This window comes from Mesocricetus auratus, unplaced genomic scaffold (assembly GCF_017639785.1).
Source record: "Mesocricetus auratus isolate SY011 unplaced genomic scaffold, BCM_Maur_2.0 Super-Scaffold_100007, whole genome shotgun sequence".
NCBI classification, from domain to species: Eukaryota; Metazoa; Chordata; class Mammalia; order Rodentia; family Cricetidae; genus Mesocricetus; species Mesocricetus auratus.
The window spans coordinates 79,688,797-79,705,855 of record NW_024429191.1 but is presented as its reverse complement, the minus strand read 5'-3'; the positions used below and the strand labels follow the sequence as shown (position 1 = coordinate 79,705,855).

Sequence of the window (17,059 nt, the reverse complement as noted above, 5' to 3'; positions counted from 1 at the left end):
TGTCTTCCTCTGCTCCCAGTTGTTCTGGGAATAGCCGAACAGCAGGTGTGAAGATGAAGGTTAAGATGGGGGCCGGAAATGGGTGAGGCAAATGGAGATCCAACACAGGACTTTCTTGAATGGTGGTACCCAGGCTAGGTCTGGACCAAAGGCCGCAGCACCAGCGCCCTGTAGGAGGCGGGATCTGACGGCGCTGCTGCAGTTGAGTTGGGATCTCAAGACAATCTGTAATAATGAGTCAGGATCTCAAGACTATCTGTAATAATGAGCAAGTTGACTCCAGCCTTGGTCTTCACCCCAGCTTCTGAACAAATCAGACCCACTCTGTGGAAGGCTATGACACACGTCTTTATTTCTTCTTAGTGAATAAAGGTGACAGCAGAGGGTAGCAGAGGCAGCAAGGAGTGGAAGGAGAGGGTACAATGTCCTAGGAGGAGGAGGGGCCCATTTTCCTGTTTTGACCTTAGAGGGGAGGAAAGGACAATGGAGTGGAACTTTCAGCCCCATTGCCGGGCACAATTCCCCACCAACCAGTCCAAGAGCGGGTGCTCCGGTGTGGAAGTGTAGTCCCAAGTTGCCTCTAAGCAGCTGGGACACAAACCAGTCTACCAGGCTCCTGCCTCAATTTCCCAAGTTGTCAAATAGGATGATGGCTAAAATATAGGTAACATGCATAAAAAAGGACACAGGCCCCTTGCTTGGAGAACAACAGCTAGTAATTATGGGATGGAGAGCCTCAAAAGGATGGTTGTGATTTCACCAGGGTTACAAAGTAGCAGTGGGGGGGGGCAGAGAACTGAGTGGATGGGGACTATGCAGCCAGGAATAGACCTTGACACCTGAGACACAGCTGTACCCTGCCCAGTGGACAGAAGTCTCTCTCTCCTGTTTCAGTGTCTTCAGGAGAATGAGTCATCTCCTTGATTCCCAGGACTCAGAGCCAAGTGTAACTGGTTGCCTACAACTTCCAACTCCAATGCCCGGATCATCTGCTGGTGCTCCTCCAGCCGAGTAGGGGAGCCTTCTTGGGCTTGACCTCTCTGCATCCATACTTAGGGGCCAGGCACCTCACCTCTACTGTCTCGCAGTACTATTTCCTTCTCCACTTATGCTATAGATCCCCCCAAGTGCTGAGAACCAAGTTCCCACATGCTCACAGGCTGCTGACCTGAGCGGCAACTCAATAGGGCTGAGACACAAGTCATCACTCTGAAGGGGCCTTAGGCCTGCCTCAGTGGCCATTCCAGGTAGCAGGTCTGCCCCACCCACTCCTGGATCAGTCAGGGCTATTCTGGAAGCATAAGTCTCTGGCTAGAGCTGCTTTGCCTTGGGACCTCCCCTTTCTGTTGGACTTCCTGTCTTCCTCCAGCAGCCAGTGGAAACTCAAAGTCCAATTCGCAGAGACCACCAGCTCTGGCAACAGTTTCCATAACAACAAGGATGAAGGAAATGATTTGTTAAGGCTCCCTGCTCTGCCCAACTTTCCTCTTTCCTTCCAATTCTAATCAGCTGCTGGCCCCTCCCCTCCTGACTGCCCCTTTGGGGTGAGTATCCTGTTAGTTGAAGGCGCAAGGGTATGTACCATCTGTCAGGCTCAGGAAGGACTGAGCCCCGGCAGACAGGCATAAAAACAGAGGGAAGGGGATGCAGATGTGGAAGGGAACAGGACTGTCTGAGGAGGAGCTCTGGGCCCCTCACACTGTATGGCAGGGGCCACCAGGTGGGCACACCTCACATCACATCCTTGTGCTCCTGCTTGGACTCCTTAATGACCTGCAGGGGACACGGGAGGTGCACAGTGCAGTTAGGAGGCTGACACAGCTCCCCGACCCACCGTGCTAGGCTGTGCATCCTGAGGCAAGCCCCCAACTGTCCTGGCTCTGTCTTCCCTTGACTGCCATTGTAATTGCATCCTGCTGAGGTCTGATCGGGGTGTGAAATGCCACTTATAAAGCACCTAACCCCATGCCTGACACTATGGTATACAGTAACTATCTCTGCTGCCACCCCAACATGTGGAAAAGGCCATGCATGCTGTATCTATCTCCTATTCCCATTCCTCTCTAGAAAGTTCCTTTGAGTCAGATTTGAAGGCCTTTTCTTCCCCTAACTGTCCCAGTCAGAGATGAGCCATCAGGTGGCCTTGGTACCCAGGTTGCCCTTAACACACTACCCAAGGACGGGTTGGGAAAGGAGAATTGCATTCAAGGTCAGTCCCTTCTTCCAAAGTTCCATTGGGAGCCCCGGTAGTTAGTTAAGAGGGACCTTCAGTAAGCTAGTCAGGCTTTCTGCAGTCTCGCTTCAAGAACTCCTGGGGGCAACCAGAGCCTTTCCTCACCTCACCATCCCTCATCTCCACTGTCTTTACCACGATGTTCCTCTTGAGGTGTCCTTCTGACACGGACTTGGTGTCCAGGCTGGTTTCTGCAGGTGTGAGGAGAAGAGGCCTCCGTGGGCTCTTGGGACACTAAACAGCCTGTCCTGTACCCAACTTCCCCATCATGCACCCAGAGCCATGAATACAGGGCTGTCTAACTAGGCAGAGAGCCTTGGTTTGTCCAAAGTGACTGGAGACTCCCCACTGCCCCCAGCACGGATACATCTTCCTGATGTCCTGTAGCCCACTCTGCCTTCTGTTCTGGCACTTGGCTTCCTGACAACCAATGGCTGCACCAAGATAGAAGCCTCAGTTTCCTCTCTTACAAAAAGTGCTCACAGCGACTACTTCCCTAGGAGATGGTGATGGGGCAACCAACATACGTTAACATGTGGCACAAATTAGTGATTGATACATGTGGGACCCTTCCCCATTCCTACCTTTTTCTGTCACTTATCTGGACTCTAGTGACCCTTGACTGTCTAGCATTTGACACTATTACCTCTACCTGGTCAGCATAATTAACTTTCTAATGCTGAATTACATCTTGAAATATGTATGGCCAATATTCCTACATGGAATTTCCCCCTGTATCTAAGAATCACTTAAGGGCCACATACCAGTAAAAAGTAATTTGGTCCACCCCCCTTAGAGAGGAAAATAGAACACGTCATGCTCACTAATATTTAAAATGAAGAGCAGGGGACATAAAACTCTATTCACTACAAAAGCAGTCGTCCAGAGGGAGCTAATCCTCTGGGCTGAGTCAGCATTGAGTGAAGCCCCAGAGCCTTGGGGACCCATGAATCAAACACAGAGCCTGCCCAGAGGCACTGCAAGACCCAAGGGGACCACCTAGCGACAGAAAAGAGGCGAGGCAGAGGCTGGCATTTGCTCAGCAAGAACATTTGCTCCCAGGGATAAGTCCCCTTTAACATAGGCTAGTTCTGTCACTATAACCTAATTACACAGAGCCAGGACCTGCACTGGGGACTGAAGCTTCTGGGAAAAGGTCCTTTAGAGGAGACCTGGGAGGGAAGAGGCCAAGAGGACCGGGGAAATAGGCTTGGTGATGCTCACTCCCGGTCAAGCTGGGGAATGCACGACTGAAAAGCAGGCTTCTATCTAACAGAGAGTAGGCGGGGCTCCGTTTACAATCTGGTGAGCCCGTATGGGTATAACTTGTACTGTGAGCCTTTTGAGATGCCTTGTGACTCTGTGGCCTTCCCCTTCTTTGGTGCTTTTGCCCCCTGTAGTGACAAGCAATTCAAAACAAAACAAAACGTAAAACATTGAGAAGGGCAGAGCTTGTTCATGGCTAGCAGACCTGGCATCAGTCGAGACCTCACTGGTTCTTCAGGGGTACAGCTAGGGAGTGGGGACACAGGGCAGAGTGAGCCGGGGACAGTCACAAGCCCTAGGATGCTGTGCTTTGCCTAGGATCAGTGGAAGGTCATAAAGGCTCCCAAGGAGAACTTGGATCCACAGGCCTGGGGGAGGAGGTGGGAATTTAATACCCTTTCCCGCAAGGCCCCACTGTACTGACCTCGGATTTGCAGGTTGGAGAAAGTTTGTACAGGGATGGTGATGCTGAAAGACAGTGAGGGATGGGAATGATGAGGCCACCCTAGGACATCCCCAAGTCACAGCATGAAAATCTCAAGGTCCTTTGCCAGGACAGCCTGATTCCATTCCTCTCTCTCTCTCTCTCTCTCTCTCTCTCTCTCTCCTCCTCCTCCTCCTCCTCCTCCTTCTCCTCTCCTCCTCTCCCCTCCCCCTTCCTCTCTTCTCCTCTCCTCCTCTCCTCTCCTCTCCTCTCCTCTCCTGCTCTTCCTCTCTCCCCAGCTCTTTCAGACAAACATCTCCCTATGCAGTGTTGGCTGGTCTCAAACTCATAGAGCTCTGCCTGCCTCTTCCTCTCAGGAGCTGGGATTAAAGCCATGAGCTACCATTTGGTGTGTGTGTGTGTGTGTGTGTGTGTGTGTGTGTGTGTATGACAGAAGAGGGTGTTGGATCCCCTGGAACTGGAGCATTACTACAGGACATTGCAAGCTGTCATGTGGATACCGGGAAGCTAACCCTAACTAGACAGCAAGCTCTCCACCCTCCACCACCTAACTTTCAACCCCAAAGCCAATACTGTCCTGGAGCTGGAAAAGTCTGCAAGGAGATTGTGTGTTATCTGCCCCCACAGTGTACCTCCAGGAAGGAGAGTGGAGGCTTGGGAGACGGGAGGGAAAAATAAAAGGTCACGATAGCTCCAAGGAGTCAGAAGGAGCCCATCAGGCCATGGGAAGTCCCATCTTTGTTGGCCAGCCTTGGGGGTCAGCCTCTTAGTTTGGAGGAATAACTCAAGTCCTCAGCCCTGGAACTTAATACTGGTTGGATCTGTCTGTCTGTCTGTCTGTCTATCCTTCAGTCATTTCTTTTTTTCTTTTTTTTTCTTTTTGGTTTTTCGAGACAGGGTTTCTCTGTGGCTTTGGAGGCTGTCGTGGAACTAGCTCTTGTAGACCAGGCTGGCCTCGAACTCACAGAGATCCGCCTGCCTCTGCCTCCCAAGTGCTGGGATTAAAGGCGTGCGCCACCAACGCCCAGCTCAGTCATTTCTTGAATACCTACTGTGCATTAGGCTGGACTCTGGGGATGGAAGAGATACAAGACTACTGAAGGGAACAAGAGGAACTCTAAGGAGAGGCAGCAGTTCCCTAGGGCTGAGATGAGCTCACCGGTTTTCCTCGCCTTCTAGCAATTTCCTATAGGTGGCAATCTCGATGTCCAGGGCTAGCTTGACATTGAGTAGATCTTGATACTCCTGCAGGTGGCGAGCCATCTCCTCCTTGAGGCTTTGGCCCTCCTCCTCCAGCCGGGCAAGCGCCTCCTGATAATTCGCCGACTCCCGCGCGTGGCGCTCGTCTTGTTCACGCATTTGCCTCTCTAGGGACTCATTCTGGCGGATGGAACCGACTGATCGCTTGGCTCGGTGATTCCAAGGGGCTGTGAGGCCCCACCCTCAGCCCTTTACCCCGCCTCCAACTTTTCAGATCCCTTCCTCCCTTTGCCCATCCCTTATCCAACCTCAACCCCTGCCCCTTCCAGCAACATCTTGGGTGACGACTGCCCCCCATTCGACCAGTGGTCCTTGCCCGCGCTCACCGTGCCGCGCAAAGACTCCAGGTCGCAAGTCAGGGCCTGCAGTTGGCGGCGATAGTCATTAGCCTCGTGCTTAGCCTGGCGGAGCAGCTCTGCATTGCGGGAAGCAGCGTCTGTGAGGTCCGCAAACTATATGGAAAAAGGACCTGAAGTTAATGTGAGGCCTGGAGGCTCGCACTGGCACACTACACAGACCAGGTTGCTGCCTGCATTAGGGGATAGACACGGTCTCTGAAAATCAGAAAAGTGGAGTTGACCTCGGGTCCCCCCCAGGAGCAGCGACTGTAACTGAAGGATTTATCAGGCTTGCTCAGGCTGTCACTGGGTTCGGTAGCTCACGCTAGACTCGGTGCCCTGGGCCAGCAGCATCTCCAGTCTGTGCTTTTTCCGTCTCAAGCCTCCTCACAATGCCTGTTCTCCACTAAGTTGTCCTTCCCTCTTCTCTTGAGTCTCTAAGCTGCCTGTATAAGCTCCTGCGTCTCACAGTCTGTATAAACTCTGATACTGCCTTGACCAAATAAATGCTTCTCTGAATCCTGGGAGTACCTGGCACACGGTAGATGTTCAGGAACACAGGACACAGACTGGCAGAGACGTCAAAAAGGCAGGCTCTCAAGTGAGATGGGTTAGGATTGGAAACTTTTTCACTTAAGAGCTAGTTAACCTTTAACCTTGCTGGTTAAAAATAGTAGTAGCAATAGCAATGAGTAGTTTGGGAAGTCATAGTGCCTGTGTGGTCCTGGGCAAGTCATCTCACTTCTCTGAGCAAGGCTGGTCACCTAGATAGGTTATTTTCCAAGCTTCCTTCCCTGTTCTCCAGTGTGGATCAGGAAGGGCTGCCTGGAAGAGGCAGGCTAGCCACAGGTACCTTGGACCGATACCACTCCTCTGTCTCTTGCATGTTACTAGTGGCCACTGCTTCATATTGAGTTCGGATCTCTCTCAGGGCTGCTGTGAGGTCTGGCTTGGCCACATCCATCTCCACGTGGACCTGCTGTTGAGCCAGCTGCTCCCGGAGTTCTCGAACTTCCTAATAGGGTAAAAGAAGGAGTATCTCAGGCCCAGGCTATAGCCTGGGCTCTCCCAAAATCACACTTCTGTCTGCCCAGATGTGACATTGGTTCAGGGAAATGGGGCAGCCTTTACTAGAGGAAACGCATAGCCTAAGCTAATAGGCATGTGGCATTTAACCTTTAGCCCTAGCATGTGGGAGGCTGGAGCAGGCAGACTTCTATGATTTTGAAGCCAGTGTGGTCTACATAGAATGTTCCAGGCAAGTCAAGGCTACACAGTGAAACCCTCTTAAAAAGTAAAAATAAAAACCCTAATAGGTATGGAATGAGAATCTGAGGGTGTCTTCCTTCCAAAACTGCATAGTCAGGAAGCAGGCATGAATATGTCATGCATCCAGGCTCTGAGGTCAGAGAACAGAGGTGTGTGTGTGTGTGTGTGTGTGTGTGTGTGTGTGTGAGAGAGAGAGAGAGAGAGAGAGAGAGAGTGATCTCAAATTTCCTGTGTAGCTGAAATTGGCCTTAAACACTTTGAGCTTCCTTCCCGCCTCTGCCTCCCAAGTGCTGAGATGTGTGTGTGCCCCATGGCGTGTCCTGGGGTTGTCATGAATGCCTCACATCTTAATGGTCACAGGTGGAGGAGAGGGTGAAACCAGACAGGCTGTGTTACTTCTGGGTTTTTTTCCCTTATTCTCTGGGATTCAGCATCCTCCCAGTCGTGAAAGGAGACCATGAGAAGGACTCAGAACTGATGTGGAGGAGAAACCAAAAACCCAGCCTTGGGCTTCTCAAAACATGGTGGTGGGGGAGGGTCTGTGTGCATTTTCCAGGGGCAGTACACACTGGAAAACATCTCCCTAGGTCTCTCTGTCTCCACTCTTTCTCCTTCATTTTCTTTCTTCCTGATAGTTGGTTTCTCGGTTTCCCTCCCCGAGTCTCTCTCTGTCTGTCTCTCTCATTTGCAATGTCCTGTTTGGCCTCCCTCCTCCCACTTGGCCTCACCTCCTCATGGATCTTCCTCAAGAACTGTATCTCCTCCTCCAGCGACTCAATCTTCCTCTCCAGGTCCAGACGGGCGATGGTAGCTTCATCTGCCTCCTGCAGTGAGGAGAGGGCCTTTTTGACCCCAGTGACCCCCCACTACAACCTCCAGTTTTGTCTTTCCCCTCCGGGTGGGGATCTGAGAAGCAGGAAACTGCAGCGAAGGGTTAAGTTCAGGGCCTGTGTCTGGGTGAGCAGCCATAACCCCCCCCCACCCCTCCAATCTCTCTGACCTGTCTATAGGCAGCCAAGTTGTTCTCGGCCTCCAGTCTCAGGTTGGTTTCATCTTGGAACCTGGGATGGGGACACAGTATGGTCTTTAGACTTTCCTAAGAACTCTTCCTAGATCCCTGTCCCAGCCTCTCTGGAAGTGACTGTCATAAAACACTCTCACATGACCCATGGAGTGGCTGGAGAAGTAAGCAGCAGAGGGTTCCTGAGCAGAGGCCCTGGCTGAGAGAGTAAGCAGCAGATAAGGGCTTCTGCCTTAACTCATTACTGAGGAGCCTTATCGGGGTTGGTGCACCTGCTCATGCTCGCACAGGCTCATCCGCCACCACGTGCACGCTGTACAGACACCAGTACACCTCCTGCATCACAGGGACACACGCATGTCCCTCACTCAGCAAAGCACCATGCCCCAGTGTCCCACCCCTGGTCACTATCTTTTAGGACAGATTATATCATGATCTCTCCTTCACAGCTGTGACAAAAACTGGTGACAGACGGTCATCGGGGTTCTGCACCCAGTCCTGCCTGCCTGCCCTTCCTTTCATTCTCTATGTTTCAGAGGCCAGAGACTCCTTGTGGACACAGACTTTCACTCTGACCATTCGCAGTGCCAAATGAATGGAAAAGCAGAGCACCTGCTGGCTGGTGCCCACACTACCCACACAGCCTTCCCCAGCGTGGTGGTGTCGGGAGTGCCCAGCTCCCTGGCAGCAGACCTTCGGGAATCAGATCCCTGAAGTTCTGGTCTCTCCCTGGCTATTCCCATCATATTAGGGAACAAAGATAGTCCTCCCTTTCCCAGGCATGGGGAAATGCAGCAGCTGGAATGCCGAGCCCTTGCCAGAGTCAGTACCCTTCCTTATAGGCATCCCTCTCGGTTCAGTCTTACTGCTCTCTAGCCATTTTCCCGGACCCCCTCCCTCCTCACTTCTGCCTCAGGGTGCCGAGGTCCTGTGCCAGATTGTCCCTCTCCACCTCCAACCGGGCACTGTTGGAAGTAAGCTGGTCCAGCCGTAGCCGCAGCTCCCGCAGCTCTGCCTGGTAGACGTCTGCCAGTTTGGTGGGCTCCTTGGAGCGAAGCTGGTTCAGCTCAGCGGCCAGCGCTTTGTTTTGCTGTTCCAGGAAGCGGACCTTCTCGATGTAGCTAGCAAAGCGGTCGTTGAGTTCCATCATCTCAGCGCGCTCACTGGCCCGAGTCTCCTTGAAGCCAGCATTGAGAGCCCCGGCCAGGGAGAAGTCCACCCTGGTAGGGAGCGGAGGAGGCATTCGAGCCAGAGAGAAGCGTGGGATGGTGCCCAGGTGGCGGCCCCTGACCACCGTCTCGGAGGAGGCATAGGAGCGACGTGCAGAGGTGATGCGTCTTCGCTCCATCCTGCCCTGGCCCTGCTGGCTCCTGGGATGTCAGAGCTTTATGGAGGAATGGGCTGAATTGGTTCTGCCCTGACTTCCTGGCATCACCCCACTGAATAGCCTGAGGGGGTGGAGCTGGGCCCTAGCCCAGCTACGGGGAGAGCTCCTCTCACCCCACTGAAGTCTTTGTTCCAGAGTCAAGGTTTCTCTGGGCACACCAGATTGGCTTCACCAGTGATGAAGAAAACCCCGTTTCTGGTAAGATGGGCCAAGAGAGGGCTAGAGTGGCTGAGGAAACAGCCCATAAATTGATTGCCTGTCAAGCATGAAGCCCCAAGTTCTAGTCACAGAATGAAAACAAAAGGCCAGGTTTCACAATATGTACTTGTAACTCCAGTGCTGGGGAATGAAAATCAGGAGGATCCTTGGATCTCACTGATTGATTGGTGAGTTCCAGGTCCCAGGGAGAAACGATGTCTCAAAAAAAACCAAGGCAACAGTGTCTGAGGAACAATACCTGATGCTAACATCTGGCCTCAGCACACATGTGCCCACACGTGAACATCTATGCAGTGAACAAACATGCGTGTGAGCAAACACACACACTCACACTCACTCACACACTCACTCACACACACACACACACACACACAGTACGAGCTGGCTTGGGTGAGCTGCCTCCTGCCCTTAGAGCCTAGAAGTCATGGCTACCCTCACTCTGCACTTCTCCATGGGCCTGTGAGATGCTAGGAACTTGAAGAATCTATGCCCTGCTTCCAGGATCAGCCTATATTGTAGTTTCCTGCTGACTCCCATTCCCAACAGATGTCCAGAGGCCTCTCCCTGGAATCCTGCTATCTTGTCTTCCCATTCCTGGAGTTCAGGAGTGAAGGGCTGGGGTTGGGGCCCTCCCTATGACTCCAGGGTCAACCTGGGCCTCCAGCTGTGTGTCTAGGAGGCATGACAGAAGGAATGCATGAGGATCCTAATAGGGTACGATAGCAGACCTCCTTCCTGAGTCCCCCTTTGGCATCTTGTCTAGCCTGCTGGGCCATTTCTTCCTGGCCCAGCTTCCCTTTGCTCCTCCCAGAGCCTGGCACCTGACAGCTTCACAGAGTAGCTATGAACAAGTTGGTTGTGCATGCTGGAATCTTTGTTTTTGCAACACCCTGTCCCCCTGGTCACCCCTCATTCTCCCAGAAGATTTATCTTCTCCAAGTTCCCACACATCAGGCCTCTTGGGGATATGCAGGTCTGGGAAACCAGAATTCACCATCATCAATGGTGGGGAGGAGGTTGTTGCCATGGGACTTCAGGCCTATCCATCCCCTCCACTCTGGTCCCTCCCAGGCGCCTTAGCCATCTGTGCCCTTGGTCTTCTGGAAAACAGACAGCTCAATTCCCCCACCCCTGCCTCCCTCTGTCCATGCTTGAGCTTCTGATCCCTGCTCCAGGGCATCTGCTGAATAGAGCCTTGTTCTCTGCCCCCAGTGAGGGAGCCATACGGCAAGGGGCAGCCCCAAGTGGGCTGGGCTGCTTTTATCCCAAGATGCCAGGATGTCAGCCCCTGGTGCCGTACAAGCTCCCAGCTCAATGGGCTTCTCGGAAAGCGTCGAAGGGGGCCTGGAGTACAGCGGGAAGCAGGCTGTGTGCCCACCCTGACCATTGTGTCTCTGCCAAGGTGAGTCATTCAGTGGGCACATGGAGGAGGTCCTGGGGGCAGCCAGCTTTGCACTGCCAGGTCTCCAGCTTACAGACAACGCCTGGCTGCTTGCCCCCTCCCCATGCTCAAGCCAGTTCAGACCCCTGAGCTCCTGTCACAGCAGCATCCCTTACTCCATGCCAGGGACATGGCATTCATTTGAGCATGCAATGGGCTGAGGTTCCCCTAGGGAGTCGAGCATGGGGAAGGAAGGAGCCCCTTAAGGTCTAGCCATCCATACCTTCCCCCATCGAGGACAATGGCATAGTAAGGTTGATCCTCAGAGGAGTTCCCAGCAACCTCTAGGCAGGATCTCATCATTTCCCCTGGGACTTAACTATATAGGTCAAGCTGGTCTGGAACTCACAGCAATCCAATTGGCCCTTTGTGATTAAAGGCTTGCATGACCACTTCCTGCCCCCAGTGACTTTTGATACTCTGATAAGCTGGGACACGGAAGGTCAGGGGACTTTAAGGGAGGAGCCTTACTAGAGACCAGCCTTCAACCCAGGGCACATCGCAGAGGGCAGGAGTGGCCTGCCTTTCTAGGTCCTAACAAAGTGGTTCAGGAGGGAAAAGATACAACAAGAGCCGGAGAGATTTGCAGCAAAACTGGAGACTTTTTCCTGTTCATGTGAGTTTGCTTCAGTACCAGCCAAGGAGTCCCCCAGCTTCTGCCCCTCAGCCCCTCCCTGTACCCCTGATGCAGGACTGAGTTCTATTCTAACCCCACTGGGCTTTAGGATCCTTGCTATACTCTCTCAAAGGGTCTTTGTGTGTAGAGACAAAAGAAAGACATTCTCCGTTGCACTTGATGTACAAACTTTCGTTATTGGTGTTTTATTACACATTCACTGTAGAGAAATCAGAAAATACACATAAGCAATGTAAATATTTAATTAGCCATAGTTTTGCCACATGCAGATAAACACTGCCAGGTTTTTCCTACACATATAAATCCATTTTTTCAAAACAGGCCCATACTGCACCAATTATTTTGTAATTTGCTTTTCCTTCAACAATATGTTGTGAACATCTTTCTGAATCAGTGACCATTTGCCTACATCATCATTTTAACAGCCACATCGTTTCCCACTTTGTGTATCCATTTAACTAAGCCCTGTTGTTGGATAGCTCTCCAGCCGGGTTCCGAGCCCACCATGCATATCTGCCCCAGAGAAGCACTTGGTAGGAAAATAGGTAGGCCCTCTGCCCTCCCAGCTGCCACAGGGATTCCCATCCTCCTCGCCTGGCTCATGCCCCACCCTGGGGGTTACTCCTTTTCAACTCTCCCAAGCAGAAGTCTCCAACAACAAAAGCCTCAGGCCAAACTCCAGTGGACTTTTAGACTCCACCACAGGGTGCTGCCAGCCACGGAGACAGATGTTTGGAACCTCACTACAGAGTCCAAGCCAAACTGAGCCCTGCTTCAAGTCAAAGTGGGGATAAGATGGTTTCCTCGTGTCCCTCTCCCTGGAATAAAATCTGGCAGATGATCTTTTGCTTACATGGCAAAGCCTCAGTGCCTCCCGGGACAATTCCACTTCTCTCAACTCACCTACACAGTGTCTGGTGTTTCCCACTGAATTAGAGCTGGCCTCTAATTCAAGCGGCTGTGCAATCTGCTGGCTCTGCTTGCACACCTGCCCCTGCCCAGTGCAAGTACAGCATGGTAGTGTGATCAAGAGTGGCTAACCCCATCTCCTGGTGCTGTCTGGAGGAAGGGAATTTGAGCCCCGGGGCCACTAGGTGGCAGTGCTCAGCTGCCCAGGTCTGGCCACCAAAACCAGTGGAAGGTAATAGGGTTTCCTAGAGGTAGGTGGTTTTTCTAAAGTCCACATTTGTATCGCCCAGCTGGCCATTCTGCTTTGATTTTTTTCTTCGCTACTCACCTCTGCTGTGACAATGCCCTCTTAAGGAGAAAGCAACACTTGGGCTCCTCAGGAGCTGTGAAGTCTTGGATGATGCAGGAATCATCACTGAATCTCCATGTCCAGATCCGTGAAACGAAGACTCACCTCCCAAGAACATTGTGAGGATAGTCAGTGAGAGTCACTCTGACAAACCACAGTGCTCATTTTGTAATGCCTCCCATGCACTTCACTTACTGCATGGCCAGTGCTTTTGTGATGGAGGGGCAGGAGCTTGAGTGAGGGCTGCCAAGTACTACGGCAGTCTATGGGGAGTACGTGAGACCTTCTAAGAGAGGTCACATGGCAGTGTGGACAGGACGAAGGAAAAACAGTGAGTAAAAAGAGTGAGAGACAATGCCGTTTTCTCCTAGACTTCTAGCTGTTTGTGGCTTCAGGTCCTACAAGGGGACATAACTAGGTTTTTGTTGTCTCTTTTGTTTTTGCTGTTAACTGTTTTGTGAGACAGTCTTATTATATCTTTGGTTGGCCTCAAACTTGGTATGTATGTAGCCAAGGATGACCTTGAACTTCTGATCCTCCTGCGTGCTGGGATTACATGTGTGCACCACCACGCTTGGTTTATTTGATGTTCAAACCCGGGACATCATGCATGTTAATTAGGCAAGGCTTTGCTTATACCCACAGTCGTCCAGCCCAACACGTAAATTGCTTGGAACTGGAACTGTCGTGACTGAAGCAGATGTTGCCCTCTAACCCACACTCTTGCCTCCCGTGTCCCCTCGTGGGCTCTGTTCTCACGCGCCTTCCTCCATCCCTAGACTTGAGGCTGTGCTTTTTGTGCCTGGCTCCCCTGCGCACCTCTGCCTGAGTCCTCCTGGGGAGATGAGTTGTGTTTCCCCCGACAGGTTGAGATTTCCTGATGCTAGAATCTGTCTTCCCGCTCAGAACAGGGTCTACACCTCCCAGGTGACGGCACCACAGGATGGGGCTAGCTTCTTACCAACTGAAATGTCTGCGGGTGGGGGCTTCAGCTGGAGAGGACCTGCCTCGGACCAGGGGCCGTTCATTCTCCCACCTGTAGCCTCCACCCAGCCATGTTCTGCTAATCAGAAATCAGCTCCCATGGCTGCAGAATGACCCCAGACTGGACCCCAGAGTCCCTTCCTCCTCCTTGGGTCTGCCTCTTCCTATTGTTGGACTCAGCAGCTCATTCATTTTCACGGGCTCCGGGGCCAGGCTGCTGTGGCAGGGTTAATAAGCTCAGGCCCTTTCTCCCTGGCCTCTCACGGCCCCAGCCAGACCCACGTCAGCTTGTCCTTTACCTCCCAGTCTCCAACCCCGAGACCTGCCTTTTAGTTGCTCTCCCAGCCTGCTCTGCACCTTCTCCTACATCCTTCCTCTCCATCCCACCTGACTGGACCCCTCAGGGGTGAGAGGCGGGACCAGATGTGGCGCTGGTGGGAGAAGAGGGCTGACAGCCACCCACTATTAGCAGACTAGCAGCTCTTCAAGTGGACAGGATGGGCCAGTGGACAGCGCTGTGTTGAGCAGAGAGCCATAAGGCTTAGTTGAAAACAGTCCTCAGACTCCTGGGTGTGAATCTGTTCCCGCCCTCCCTCAACAACATTCATCCCCAACTGTCCTGAATGCCTCTTTACTATGGGAAGCCAGGCATGGTGGCACTCCAGGGTGGCCTGGTCTACACAGTGAGTTTCAGGATAGACCTTGTCTCAAACAAACAAACAAACAAACAAAAAAGAACTGGGAAAGAGAAAGCAGTCGTGATTTAGATACTACCTGAAACTAGGATCCCTCAAGCACAGCCAAGCCATGGGGCCATTCCGGGGAGAATCTGGAGACAGTTGACTGGGGCTCTGGATAGAACTCATGAATTAGCTGCTAAGGAGATTCCCCAGGTCAGGGTACCCGGAGGAGGCAAGCTGAAGGTTGCACATAGGGAGAACACAGAAAGACTAGACCCCTCCCCTTGACAGTTTTCAGCACCGATGGTAGGCTTTGCTGTTCATTCCGTTCTAGGAATAGGTGCCAACCCTTTTCTCATCACAAAGATTTTCAGCTCTTTGCCACAAGCCTGGTTTTGTGAACTGGGTAGAAATGTGTACTCCAAACGGCTTTAGTGTGACTAAGAAGTGTGGGGTGACAGGCTTTCTCAACTCACAGAAGCAGGGCTGGGATGATGCAGGGAGGGGGAGTGTTGGGCCAGGCTGGGTCTGTGGTGGATGGAGAGGCATTGATTACCAGGTCTCATGGATGACTATGAAAGAACAATCCAATTTCAGAGTCTCATCGTCCATGCAATTCAGATGAAAGCTTGCCATCCTGCAGTCCCTGCCAGCCCGACTGCCTATGGCACGCAGGACACCACACAGGCAAGCTCTCAGCCCGACCTCCTGTGATTGAGGGCAGAAGCCACACGTGCTTAGCTCCATCAGCCCAGAGTCTTTGTACATTTTATGGGTCAGCTGAGAGCACACTTTGTACCACAGAGCTGCGAATGTTTGCGGAGTGAATGGCTGGCTGCCGAACATCCTTGTCAAGAGTGACCTCTCCCACTGTCAGGCTGCCCCCAGCCTGGCGAAGTCTGCCTCACGCAAGGCCCCACTGTGCAGAGCATGCCCTCCTGGCCCTCGTTACTGGCTGCCTTGTCCTGTCCCGACTGCCTTTGTACTTGGAGGGCGGTAGTGATCGTCAGAAGAGGTAAGTGGGGAAGTTATTCCATCTGAATCCAGCCATCACTCAGTGAGGCCTCAAGTGAAAGCGCCGTGCCAGCCACCAGGGGCTACAGATGTGCATCTGTGACTGCTTCAAGGGAGCCATGGTACACAGGGGAACAAAGTCATTAAGACTAATTGGAGAGGCGGGAACCCCATGCCTGGGAAGAGAAATGATATCTGTTCACTTCAAAAAGGAAGCAACCCTGTGTTATGTAAAAGCCAGGATGTGGGCTTGATCTAAGACACTTGCTGTCCAACTGTGGGTAAGCTGGGTGGTGTCTGATTGTTTCTTATCCGTCTCACAGGGCCAGTGGAGCAGACACAGCCTGGCAGCGACAGCAGAGGGAAGATCACCCACCTGCTTTTCCTGCCTCTCCCAATAAATGACAGAACCGAGCAGGGGGAGCCCAGGCATTCTTAGAATGTGGCAGCATTATTTACACACTATTCACAATGTGTTAAATACCCTTAAAATGTTTGTCTTCAGGAGCAAGTTCAACACAGGCTCCTGTAATTTTGTTTACACTATTAATTCACTCAGTCAAGCATGTCTTCGCGGGGAGGACAGAGATAACCATGTTGAATTGCTATACAACCCAGCGAGGGGAAAGGCAGGCCCCCAGGAGCTGGTAAAGTGGGGAGAAGAGCAAGCTGCACTGGACTCTAGCTGGGGTTCACGTGGAGCCTCACTTCATAACTGGGTCCTAACAAAAAGGCCCTTTGTGACAGCAGAACAATTCACTCTTAAGGTGTAATAGACATCTAAGGAAGATCATTTTAAACCCCCTGGGAGCAAAGATCCTGCAAGGAAGAAAATGGCATGTGTGCATATTTGAATAAGAGGATCATGCAGCCGGGCGGTGGTGGCACACGCCTTTAATCCCAGCACTTGGGAGGCAGAGGCAGGCGGATCTCTGTGAGTTCGAGGCCGGGCTGGACTGACAGCCTCCAAAACAATACAGAGAAACCCTGTCTCGTAAAAACCAAAAAAAAATGTCACAGCGTGTGTGTGTGTGTCAGGAAGCATTTCCCAGGCCCACAGAGGATCTTCACTGGAGCCAGGAGCCAGGTCTAGGACCCAGAACACAAGGCTTACAGGCTGCCAGGCAGGTACTTTTTCCTGAACTCCTAAGTTTCTTGAACCCAGGGCAAGCATGCTACCACTGAGCTACAGCCCTAGATGTTTCCTGTTGATTTTTTTCATGTTATGCAACAAAAGTTGGCCTCTAACTCATAATCCTCCTGCTTCAGCTTCCTAAGAGCTGGGATTACAGGAATGTGTTTCCACACTTGGCTTAGGTCTTGAAGAAAGGAAAGGTGGCACTAACCTATGAGGGTGTAGAAGGAAACACTCCAGGCATAGAGATGACTTAGTAATCATTACAGTAGAAAAATCTATAGATCTACAGGCATATACCTGTGTGCATACATAGAAATACATATGCATATATGGAGAAACAAGGATGAGAAGGACACTTAATACCAATATAACTAGTTAGCATACATATCTAAGTGGTAGCATTAAGGCTATATTCCCCTCTCTTCTTATATACTGCTGTATACCCTGTGTTTAGTGAGTGAAAATAATA

At 51.9% G+C, this 17,059-nt stretch overlaps 1 protein-coding gene and 1 long non-coding RNA gene across 3 annotated transcripts; one reads left to right on the top strand and one right to left on the bottom strand.

Annotated features, from left to right (window-relative positions):
• Positions 1-327: 327 nt before the first annotated feature.
• On the bottom strand, positions 328-9,216 carry LOC101822922 (glial fibrillary acidic protein). Of its 2 annotated transcripts, XM_040749806.1 has the most exons (9): positions 8,738-9,214; positions 7,812-7,872; positions 7,540-7,635; positions 6,396-6,557; positions 5,531-5,656; positions 5,104-5,324; positions 3,924-3,967; positions 2,339-2,424; positions 328-1,773 (listed from the first exon to the last, which is right to left on the bottom strand). In XM_040749806.1, the coding sequence occupies exons 1-9, from the start codon at positions 9,178-9,180 to the stop codon at positions 1,732-1,734; spliced, it is 1,281 nt and encodes a 426-aa protein (XP_040605740.1). In that variant the 5' UTR covers positions 9,181-9,214; the 3' UTR covers positions 328-1,731. The 2 variants fall into 2 exon arrangements, with proteins under 2 accessions (XP_040605740.1, XP_040605741.1); XM_040749807.1 differs by lacking the exons at positions 328-1,773; positions 2,339-2,424 and adding an exon at positions 2,431-3,627 and having other exon boundaries at positions 8,738-9,216.
• Positions 9,217-10,665: 1,449 nt separating this feature from the next.
• On the top strand, positions 10,666-17,056 carry LOC121141188. Its single transcript, XR_005878077.1, has 3 exons — positions 10,666-10,840; positions 15,243-15,453; positions 15,776-17,056. It is a non-coding gene; the product is annotated as an uncharacterized LOC121141188 (long non-coding RNA).
• Positions 17,057-17,059: the final 3 nt, after the last annotated feature.